The 12,057-nt window shown below is 52.2% G+C and overlaps 1 protein-coding gene across 3 annotated transcripts in view; it reads left to right on the top strand.

The window, feature by feature from the left end:
• Window positions 1-12,057, top strand: part of TLN1 (talin 1) — a 750,278-nt gene that overhangs the window by 193,232 nt on the left and 544,989 nt on the right. For all 3 annotated transcript variants that reach the window (XM_078674421.1, XM_078674420.1, XM_078674419.1), the window contains exon 3: window positions 4,373-4,534. In XM_078674421.1, coding sequence (XP_078530547.1) covers window positions 4,405-4,534 — 130 coding nt within the window. In that variant the 5' untranslated portion in view covers window positions 4,373-4,404. The remainder of the gene's footprint in view (window positions 1-4,372; window positions 4,535-12,057) is intronic.

Here is a 12,057-nt window from a genome sequence, read left to right as displayed (position 1 = left end):
ATTAATGTAAGTGCCCGTACTCTGGCGGAGGTCATTGAGCGCCATGGGTTCTCGAATATCTCAAACACCGATGAGACACAAATTGTTATATCTTGGTCACAGAACAGGGACACTGTGGCTTCCTCCCTCTGTATGTGCCTGGCAGAAGTAGCTGCATGTATGGATGCAAGCTTTCTAAAACTGAATGCTGGGAAGATAGAGATAGTGGTCCTAGGCAAAGATGTTAACATCTTGTCCAGTTTCTGGCGGCACAATGACCTAGGTCGTCTATTCGTATCAAAGGCCATGGTTAAGAAGTCAGGCATCTGCAATGATAAGCTGCCCTTCGATGCTCGGGTCACAGCCCTCCCTGAGGAAACTTACTCCATCTCCTACCAGAAGCTGCCCAAACAACTGTGATCCAGGCACCAGTGGTGTCCAGGCTGGACTATTGCAACGCTCTGTATCTGGGGGGGTCCCTGTCCCGTTGGACCAGTCTGCATCGGATCCAGAACACTGCAGCTGGTGCCCTGCTGAAGCTTCCTAGGCTGGCCTCTGTTAGACCTGCTCTGTGGGAGCTGCATTGGCTCCCAGTAAGGCAGAGTCCTGTTTAAGGCACTCTGTCCCTGCTTTAAGGCCCTCTCCTCTCAGGACCCTCACTGCCTTCAGCTGATGGTGCAACCCTATGCCCATCCTAGAAATCTGAGATCCGCTGAAGCCAAAAGGCATCATTCCTATATTTAATAAGGCCAGAGCAGGAGGTATCTCCTTTAACCTTTTTGCTTCTAAAGCCTGGAATGCCTTGCCTCTGGAAATCCGGCAAGCACCCTCTGAACCTCTATCCAGGAAAAAACGAAAGATTTGGTGTTTCCGTTCAGAGTGATGTCCCCTTCGGACTGGGGAACCTTTCTTTCTCTGTGGCAGCTCCTAGCTCTGGGACACTGCGCAAGAAGTAGCTATGGGCTCCATAAATTCATTGTCTGTCCTCTGTTGAGAAGGCTAAGAGAGTAAATGTTATGTTATTAGTATTTATATAGTGCAAGTTTACCGGTCGGTTTCTTGGCGCTTGGGTAACAGGAACATTACACACTGTTGGCAGTTCAATCATATGCTTGTCCAAAAAGATGTGTTTTTTTAGAAGTTACTTGAATCTGGTGTACATTTTGGGCGGAACCTGCAGCTTGTTCAAGACGCGGCTTTCCCTAAATCACACCCACCTCTGGCCTGCAGCGCTCAGTTTGTAACAGACATGAGTGCCAGTGATAGTAACAACACAACTACCAACCATCAGACTTCAGAAGTGTGACAATGTGGACTGTTCCAGGCTCCCAAAGCTATACGATTGGCTTTGTAGTGTAGTTCCTATATCCTTGATAGGCTCTGCTCATTGGAATAATACACACTATGGTTTTGACATAGGACTGAGGTCAGAATGTCTTATCGAGTATATTAAACTCAGAGGTCACTAGAAACTTCTCGAATAAACAAGAAGGGATTAGTTTGTGACAACCTCATAAACATGATAACTCTGTTTCCCTTAGAATCGGAACAGTCTCAGAATCGTGGAAACAATAGATAAGTTTCACTCAGTCAATCGTGCATGTTTCGTTTCTACAGAGTTACACAGAAATAGATAGACGGGCGTTTCAGTAAAAAGGGGTTTATTGAACAGTCTTATTTCTCATGTAAGTAAAGTAAGTAAGTAAGAGATATGAGGAGCTGCTACAATCGTAAGACAGAATGCCAAGTATAATACGTACAGCGTTAGCAGTAAGATAAAATAATACTGCAGTAGCATGGTTTGTAGCTATGAGATATATTCATAAAAATACATACATACATAAATAACACAGGCTAGAATATAAATACTCAACTGGTGCTTCTAGCTAGTTTTACCCAGGGTACCTAACCTAAGTGTAGTACGAGGTAAGAAGTAGGAGCTGTTTAGCTATAGTCTAGTTTTAGCTATAGTTTGGTTTTGCCAATAGTCCCTCTAGGTTCTAGTCTGCTCCATACCTTAGAATGAGAGAGGTTGGAATCTCTTTGCGGGTCACGTTCTCTAACATCTCGCAAGGGGAGTCGAACACTGGAGCTGGATTCTCTGCGAGGAGGATGACAGCGTCTGGTCAGTGCGTCAGGCGGGGACTCGATCTCCTTCCAAACTTGCCGTAGTGAGCCGCGTAGCTATGCCATGAAAGTATACAGCTGGACCATACCGTGGTTTGCCATTGCAGGTGAAGGTATATTTATACCTTGAAGGTGTTTAGGAATGCCAGTATTGACGTAAAAGTCGGGCAGAGGAGCGTCCTGAATGAACCCCTAAGGAATAGATGTTCATGCATAATAAATGAGTTCTTGGAGAAATCAATAATCCAAGCAAGGGGAAGTCCTAAAGTCTTAAGAGTCTGGTTTTCCAAGAACGCGTTGTGACGTGGATGGACGTTTGTAGGTGACCATGCCTGTATTTGGTTAGCGTGGATAATGCCTAAATAAGGGCTGGATTTCTATGCCTAAATATGGGCAATGCAAATTGTGCCTATATAAGGGCATAATTCCGGAAACCTATATACAGTATCAAAATCGACACACAACAGCTTGGGCGGCAGGTAGTGCTCATATTTAATGCATATTGAATTAATAATGACCTGTTGTGGTCATTTCTAAACTAGCCAGACAGTGCCACCTTGTTGCAGACTATCACAAGTGCTGGGGTTCACAATGAAGTGCCCTCCCAAGCACCAGAAACCACTGGCTGATGTTAACCACTGCCTCCATGCCAAGGATGGTGCAGGAAGAGGGGGCAGCCAGGGCCGGACTGCCCATCATGGGCAAAAAAACACTCCCATATCACCCCTGACTTGAAATCCCTGATCTGGCTGCCTTTGGAAACAAGAAAACATCTGAAAATCGCCTGCATGACACACAAGGTGGTACACCTAAACTCACCCGGCTACCTCGCTCAGAAACTGACAATCTCTGGGGGAATTAGAAACACGAGAGGCACAAACAATCTTCTGCTGAAACCTCGAAGATTCCGAAAGGAAAAACATACAAGCGCTCCTTCTCAGGAATGGCGCCTAGGATTTGGAACTCACTCCCTCCCGAAACAAGGCTTATATCTTCCACTACACTCTTTAAAAAAGAAGTAAAAGCTATCCTCATGGCTAAATACACTTGAACTATTATCTCGAACTCTGTTAACACCCTGCACCGATCTGTACTACTTGTTTGACCCATTTACTTATTTGTATGAGTTGTCTTATTACTCACGTAATGGGCTGGGCAGCCACATATTTGTACTGTGTGATCTACTGATTTATTTGTTTGAATATGTTCCCTCATGTACCCCTCTATGTAAAGCGCTCTGATATCTGCGAAGATCTTGTTTGCGCTATATAAAACTTTGAAAATAAAAATGAAAATAAAACAAAAGATCTCCGACAGAGCCCCTTTCAGGGTGCCCGTTGGGCATTGCAGCGCCGGCCCGACGAGGAGCAGGCTCAAATGATGAAGCATGGCACCTAGCTTCCTGGGTGTGTGAGAGCCCTAGTTCCGAAAGGAGGAATTCCCTCCTTTTGACCTCACTAGCCATGGCATTTTAATGGTGACCACCATATCACCTAGGAACTCCGTACTCCTTTCTTTGTTAAATGCATCTAGGGTGTGTACGCTGGACCTATTAAAAGCCCACAAATCTGTCCCTCCCCTTTGATAACATGTTCTCACGCATCCCAACAGCCTCCCTGCCTGTTCTCATGCATCCCATCAGCCTCCCTGCCTGTTCTCATGCATCCCATCAGCCTCCCTGCCTGTTCTCATGCATCCCAACAGCCTCCCTGCCTGTTCTCATGCATCCCATCAGCCTCCCTGCCTGTTCTCATGCATCCCATCAGCCTCCCTGCCTGTTCTCATGCATCCCATCAGCCTCCCTGCCTGTTCTCATGCATCCCATCAGCCTCCCTGCCTGTTCTCATGCATCCCATCAGCCTCCCTGCCTGTTCTCATGCATCCCATCAGCCTCCCTGCCTGTTCTCACACATCCCATCGGCCCCGCTGCTTGTCCCCACTCATCCCATCGGCCTCCCTTCCTGTCCTCACACATAGGTGATAGAGCTGCGCTGCCTTTGCAGTGCAAACCCTTAGTCCAAACCAGCAGTGTTTTTTGCAATATTCTAAAATGTGTGGGAAAACTAAGCTCCTTTCACTGTCAAGGGGGAGCCCTTGTTGACTGCTGGTCCCCTCAGCATTCTTATAAGTTCCTAAGTAGTTTCTCTTGTATCTGGCTTCCTCCCTTGTCGTGGCAGTGTTATGTACTCCTCTGTGTTCGCTTTGGTTCATGTTTATCCTCAAGTGCAGGATCCCCATTGCTAATGGCTGTTGTTTGTTTTTTCAGGTTCACACGTGCGTCTCCCACCTCCTGGCACCATGGTGGCCCTGTCGCTGAAGATCAGCATTGGCAATGTGGTGAAGACCATGCAGTTCGAGCCCTCCACCATGATCTACGATGCTTGTCGCATCATCCGAGACAGAGTCCCTGAAGCACAGATGGGACAGCGTAAGTTTCACCCCCTCACAGCCACGGTCCTTTTGTGTTCAACGATTGTGGTGCTGTGCGACTGCTGCCTGTTCGGTTCAGCCTTAGGTCGCTTGTTTCTTTGGGCGCTCTTGTTGGGTATGTGTCACAACCTGAAGCCATGACTCTAGACTTGTCCCTCTCGCCTCTTCCTTCTGCTGTGTCCATTTCCTCACCTCTCACCTTAAGATAGAAACTTTCCACTCTCCAGTAAACATGGCGTACTCTGCCTTGCATGGAACCTCTACTGATAGAACCCAGCATGGAAGCTGATCTCACGAAACTGTAGAAGTGTAGACTCTACTCCTGCTCAGCAACAGTGTGATGTTCGTGTTCGCTCAATAGCATGGCTAAGTAGCATTGCAGGGTCTCTCAGTACCAGACTGGTGTTCATTGACACGTTACATAAAAAGAGGCCCCACAATAAAAGTAGTTTAAGACTACTTAAAAGTCTTCTCCTGGCGCTCCAGGGCTTGCATGCGGTCACACTAATCCTTCTCATGGTCGTGTCCCACCTGGATTATTGCAGCAGCCTTTTGAACAAATTGAAAAAACACGATCATATCACACTGGCCTTCAATCTCCCTCAGAGTAGAAGGAAGACCCTCCTTTAACCCACATTGTCTCGTACATCAGGTGCTCCATGGTCATTCCCTGAACTAGCTTGCAAAACTGCTCGTCACTAACCTACTGACAAGAAGTCTCAGATCTGTTGTCTTTCGACTTCCCGGACAACAGCAATTCAGTGGTTGATTTTTTTTCCAAGTTCAGGGCTCCACTTTATGAAGTTCCCTACTTGTACGATTAAGAATGAGCAAGAACTACTTAAAATTCAGAAGATTAACCACCAACCTGTTCACTGTGACATTTACTTAATCCTCACTACAGTCGTTTTCAGTTCTGTTTCAAAGTTCTGCCAGGGCCGATTCGTAAGGCCAGCCCTGCCTTCTCCCGCCCGCCCTGCCTTCTCCCGCCCACCCTGCCTTCTCCCGCCCACCCTGCCTTCTCCCGCCCACCCTGCCTTCTCCCGCCCACCCTGCCTTCTCCCGCCCACCCTGCCTTCTCCCGCCCTCCTTGCCTTCTCCCGCCCTCCTTGCCTTCTCCCGCCCTCCTTGCCTTCTCCCGCCCTCCTTGCCTTCTCCCGCCCTCCTTGCCTTCTCCCGCCCTGCCTTCTCCCGCCCTGCCTTCTCCCTCTCTGCCTTCGCCCGCCCTGCCTTCAAGTCTTGTGGTCTTCAATTCTTCAAAGCTCTGTCACACTTTGGGGAATTTTCAATGGAGTGTCCCTGTTGGCACTCTTCATCCCTGCCAGGTTATGTAATAGTTCTCTGCTCTTGCAAATGTATTATAGGGAAACTCGTTATTCCTCTTTTTAGGTCTCGCGACCTATCGATGCGCGCATGCGCATCGAGCGGAGCGAGAATTCAAGCGGCGAAAACATCATGAAACCACCAGCTTTTTGCTGGCGTTTTCATGAAGTTCATGTGAACCACGTGTTCAAACATGAACGCGCATCAGCCTCCCTCCATTTGCCGCACAGCACATCAAAGGGCTTCGCCCAGCGTGCGCTCTGCGGCTTCTCCTCCCCTAATTACGCCGCACACAGCCTTCCTTTCATTTCTCCTCCCCCTCCCCAGCCAGCTTCCCCCAGGCCGTGTTCCCTCAGATATGCTATTGCATATCGTTTGCTACCTCTTGTATTTTGTTGCTCTTGATACTTGCACAACTGTCACTATTGTCTCATGTAACGTAACGTTTGCTTTTGTAACATGCTCACTTGTAATTTTTGCTTCATGTATCACTACTGTTGTCCTCGCTTTATAAAAACTGCTCCCTCGCTCTTCTGCCGCCGCCATCGCCTTGGGCTCTCGCGCTCCTTTCTCCCTCTCTCCCGCTGCCTAGTCCTCCCACCCCCTCCCTCTCCAGCGCGCGCTCCACTCGCATCTGCCTGCTGCTCCGACCCAGCAATGCAGAGAAGCTTGTTTCCTCTAAGAACATATCGTTTGCTACCTCTTGTATTTTGTTTGCTCTTGAAACTTGCACAACTGTCACTATTGTCTCATGTAACGTAACGTTTGCTTTTGTAACATGCTCACTTGTAATTTTTGCTTCATGTATCACTACTGTTGTCCGCACTATATAACAAGCATTGGCATAGCCAATAGGTCTCGCTTGTGGGACCTTAGAAGTATTTAGTTTTGCAGCACAATATCCTTGTTGCATAATCGGATATTGTGCTGCAAAACTAAATACTTCTAAGGTCCCACAAGCGAGACCTATTGGCTATGCCAATGCTTGTTTACCTCCGGTCTGAAAGCCCTTGCAGGCTCTAAGCCATACAAAAGCCCCCAAACACATACCTATTGCTCTTTCTCCAGTGAACCTCTTGTGTTGTAGCAGTTAAAATTGTAGGCCGCCCAGTGGGTTGAATGTTGCTTCACAGCGAGTACGTCCGGTCCAAGATAACCAGGATAAACCATTGTTAGAAAACCAGCAGTTGGAAAAGCTGAAAAGGCAGCAGTTATCAAACCCTGGGGGTGTAACTTGAGCTCTTGGGAGTATCGGCGTTAACGAATTCCCATTATGCTCAAGCGGACTGAGCCCCCCCTCGTTCAGAGGGCTGTAAAGTGAGTGACATAAAAGTGGCGGAAGGGAACACTTGTCAAGTCAAAGTTGCTTTATTCGAGTTTTTCTCATAAAAGCACATACATTCACAAATATAAAAACATTCTTTAAAAAAAGTACCACAAAGTGGCGGAAGGGAACACTTCTTAGATGTAGCGCTTAGAAATGGCAATCATTTCGTAAAAAAGTGCTATATATTAAATGTGACCAGCGCATTGATGCAACAGCTACTTGAGAGAGGGCGCTTTCAAAGTGCGCTAGCTTCGCAGTGGGATGTACCACATCTTCGGGCTTAAGGAATAACCAGCCATACTCTGAGAAGGAGTGTCACTTGTGCAATAGTTCATATATTAATTGTAAGTTAATGGAGTTTCTCGTGTGGATTCAGGAATCTTCAGAAGTTCCTCTGACACAGGAGTGGGCTGAGCTGTGGCCGACGGTGTGCTCTGTGCCGATGTCGGTGCACTGGTGACCCCGGTCTTACATTGTTACCCCAGGTTTGCTCCTCGAGCTGTTCAAGAGAGAGGGATTCATGTTAGAGATGTGGGGAACAGGAGTCAAAGCTTCAAGAACAGATTGTTGTCGGAGAATAACATTTCTGCTTCCGCATTCAAACTGTGAATTGGAAGTGAGTGCACGTCATGCACTATTTAAGGTGTTTAGGAAGCAAGTGCTAGAAAACCAGCGAACAAAAGGGACATACGTCCATGCATTGATATTAGGGCATGTGTATGGTGCAGTTCTTGCTGTCAAGCAACAGAGACCAGATAGAAAAGTGTGTTCAGTGAGGCAGATGAGAAGCGGGGTGCTATGGTGGAAGGGGGGACGCCTCTTGCTAATCAGTATTGACATTCTTGCCACCACTGAGGCCTCGCAGTATCTACTGGGGAAGGCAGGTGGGTCTGCCGGACTTATCGACCGTGTTATAAGACCGACTCACAATTGCTGCACTGCTACTGCGGCTTTGTGCCCTACAGCCTCCTCCCCATCCTCTTGTCTTAGGGGTCAAGTGTCACGAGTCACACGTTTGGGAACCTTGGTTGGACATAACTGCAAATAATGTATTGTGAGCCTGACTGTCGAAGTCCCCGATTGAGGCAGTGTTAGCGTCCATGGAGAGGTCAGTAGCTTCGATGCCGCGCATCCCAGTGAAGTGCTGGCCCCTCTACCAGCAGACCTGGACCAACTTTCCAAAATGTATAGAAATTGGTTAAAAGCTAAGCAGTTGGGCAGAGGACGCCTTTTAAACCAAGCTTGAGAGATGAGCTGACAAGTGCATTGGTGCGGTCCTGATGGACCAAGATCAGTGCCTGAACAATGGCTTTGGCACCTCATGATGGTATAACATCACATTCCCCTAAAGGAGAGTTGTTGGAACACAAAAGCAAGAGGTTTAGCAGAGGAGACTAGGGCAGGAGTAGTCAGCAGTCCCACATGCATGACCAGGTAGTCATGAGCACAAGGGGGAGAAGGGGAGAAGCTGTGTTTTGGGACCTGTACACACAAGCCTGGCCTGTAAGAGCAGCCTTTGCTTGTGGCCGGCCTTGGGCAATGCCATCCTGCTTGAACAGGAAATAGCAGAAGAGATTGTGGGATGATGAGGAGCCTAGCTCTGCAGGGAGCCAGGGCTCATCCTACCGGGAACACATGTAGCGTGCAAGGCATGCTCTTGTCTATGGTGTGCATCTACAGCTGGGCCTCATTAGGCTGTTGTGCACAATCCTGTGTGCATTGCTTAATTCTAGAAACGTTTTTACGTGGAGGAAAATGATCACCATATGTAGACTTCCTGCTTGCTTTCAAGTATTGAGTCTGCTAAAACTTACAGGTGATGGAAGCACTTTAGCTGCTGTGGAGAAGAGAAGGCTTCCGATGAGACCGGAGCCTTGAGTATGGCACCCGGTGAGACCGTAGCCTTGAGTGGGGCTCCGGTGAGACCGGAGCCTTGAGTGTGGCACCCGGTGAGACCGGAGCCTTGAGTGGGGCTCCCGGTGGGACCGGAGCCTTGAGTGGGGCTCCCGGTGAGACCGAAGCCTTGAGTGGGGCTCTGGTGCGACCGGAGCCTTGAGTGGGGCTCTGGTGCGACCGGAGCCTTGAGTGGGGCTCTGGTGCGACCGGAGCCTTGAGTGGGGCTCTGGTGCGACCGGAGCCTTGAGTGGGGCTCTGGTGCGACCGGAGCCTTGAGTGGGGCTCTGGTGAGACCGGAGCCTTGAGTGGGGCTCTGGTGCGACCGGAGCCTTGAGTGGGGCTCTGGTGAGACCGGAGCCTTGAGTGGGGCTCTGGTGAGACCGGAGCCTTGATTGGGGCTCTGGTGAGACCGGATCCTTGATTGGGGCTCTGGTGAGACCGGAGCCTTGATTGGGGCTCCCGGTGGGACCGGAGCCTTGAGTGGGGCTCCCGGTGGGACCGGAGCCTTGAGTGGGGCTCCCGGTGAGACCGGAGCCTTGAGTGGGGCTCTGGTGAGACCGAAGCCTTGAGTGGGGCTCCCGGTGAGACCGGAGCCTTGAGTGCGGCTCCCGGTGAGACCGAAGCCTTGATTGGGGCTCTAGTGAGGCCGGAGCCTTGAGTGGGGCTCTGGTGAGACTGAAGCCTTGTGGGGCTCTGGTGAGACCGGAGCCTTGAGTGGGGCTCTGGTGAGACTGAAGCCTTGAGTGTGGCACCCGGTGAGACCGGAGCCTTGAGTGTGGCACCCGGTGAGACCGAAGCCTTGAGTGTGGCACCCGGTGAGACCGAAGCCTTGAGTGTGGCACCCGGTGAGACCGAAGCCTTGAGTGTGGCACCCGGTGAGACCGAAGCCTTGATTGGGGCTCCGGTGAGACCGGAGCCTTGAGTGGGGCTCCGGTGAGAAAGGAGCCTTGAGTGGGGCTCTGGTGAGACCGGAGCCTTGAGTGGGGCTCTGGTGAGACCGGAGCCTTGAGTGGGGCTCCGGTGAGAAAGGAGCCTTGAGTGGGGCTCTGGTGAGACCGGAGCCTTGAGTGGGGCTCTGGTGAGACCGGAGCCTTGAGTGGGGCTCTGGTGAGACCGGAGCCTTGAGTGGGGCTCTGGTGAGACCGGAGCCTTGAGTGGGGCTCTGGTGAGACCGGAGCCTTGAGTGGGGCTCTGGTGAGACCGGAGCCTTGAGTGGGGCTCTGGTGAGACCGGAGCCTTGAGTGGGGCATCCGGTGAGACCGGAGCCTTGAGTGGGGCTCCCGGTGAGACCGGAGCCTTGTGGGGCTCTGGTGAGACCGGAGCCTTGTGGGGCTCTGGTGAGACCGGATCCGAGTGGGGCTCTGGTGAGACCGAAGCCTTGAGTGGGGCTCTGGTGAGACCAAAGCCTTGAGTGGGGCTCTGGTGAGACCGGAGCCTTGAGTGTGGCACCCGGTGAGACCGGAGCCTTGAGTGGGGCTCTGGTGAGACCGGAGCCTTGAGTGTGGCACCCGGTGAGACCGGAGCCTTGAGTGTGGCACCCGGTGAGACCGAAGCCTTGAGTGTGGCACCCGGTGAGACCGAAGCCTTGATTGGGGCTCCGGTGAGACCGGAGCCTTGAGTGGGGCTCCGGTGAGAAAGGAGCCTTGAGTGGGGCTCTGGTGAGACCGGAGCCTTGAGTGGGGCTCTGGTGAGACCGGAGCCTTGAGTGGGGCTCTGGTGAGACCGGAGCCTTGAGTGGGGCTCTGGTGAGACCGGAGCCTTGAGTGGGGCTCTGGTGAGACCGGAGCCTTGAGTGGGGCTCTGGTGAGACCGGAGCCTTGAGTGGGGCTCCCGGTGAGACCGGAGCCTTGAGTGGGGCTCCCGGTGAGACCGGAGCCTTGAGTGGGGCTCCCGGTGAGACCGGAGCCTTGAGTGGGGCTCCCGGTGAGACCGGAGCCTTGAGTGGGGCTCCCGGTGAGACCAGAGCCATGAGTGGGGCTCCCGGTGAGACCAAAGCCTGGAGTGTGGCATTCGGTGAGACCGGAGCCTTGTGGGGCTCTGGTGAGACCGGATCCTTGAGTGGGGCTCTGGTGAGACCGAAGCCTTGAGTGGGGCTCTGGTGAGACCAAAGCCTTGAGTGGGGCTCTGGTGAGACCGGAGCCTTGAGTGTGGCACCCGGTGAGACCGGAGCCTTGAGTGGGGCTCCCGGTGAGACCAGAGCCATGAGTGGGGCTCCCGGTGAGACCAAAGCCTGGAGTGTGGCATTCGGTGAGACCGGAGCCTTGTGGGGCTCTGGTGAGACCGGATCCTTGAGTGGGGCTCTGGTGAGACCGAAGCCTTGAGTGGGGCTCTGGTGAGACCAAAGCCTTGAGTGGGGCTCTGGTGAGACCGGAGCCTTGAGTGTGGCACCCGGTGAGACCGGAGCCTTGAGTGGGGCTCTGGTGAGACCGAAGCCTTGAGTGTGGCACCCGGTGAGACCGGAGCCTTGAGTGTGGCACCCGGTGAGACCGGAGCCTTGAGTGTGGCACCCGGTGAGACCGAAGCCTTGAGTGTGGCACCCGGTGAGACCGAAGCCTTGATTGGGGCTCCGGTGAGACCGGAGCCTTGAGTGGGGCTCCGGTGAGAAAGGAGCCTTTAGTGGGGCTCCGGTGAGACCAAAGCCTTGAGTGGGGCTCTGGTGAGACCGGAGCCTTGAGTGTGGCACCCGGTGAGACCGGAGCCTTGAGTGGGGCTCTGGTGAGACCGAAGCCTTGAGTGTGGCACCCGGTGAGACCGGAGCCTTGAGTGTGGCACCCGGTGAGACCGAAGCCTTGAGTGTGGCACCCGGTGAGACCGAAGCCTTGAGTGGGGCTCTGGTGAGACCGGAGCCTTGAGTGGGGCTCTGGTGAGACCGGAGCCTTGAGTGGGGCTCTGGTGAGACCGGAGCCTTGAGTGGGGCACCCGGTGAGACCGGAGCCTTGAGTGTGGCACCCGGTGAGACCAGAGCCTTGAGTGGG

The sequence above is a fragment of the Lissotriton helveticus genome, chromosome 2_1 (assembly GCF_964261635.1).
Source record: "Lissotriton helveticus chromosome 2_1, aLisHel1.1, whole genome shotgun sequence".
NCBI lineage: Eukaryota > Metazoa > Chordata > Amphibia > Caudata > Salamandridae > Lissotriton > Lissotriton helveticus.
This window is presented reverse-complemented; position numbering and strand designations above follow the sequence as displayed.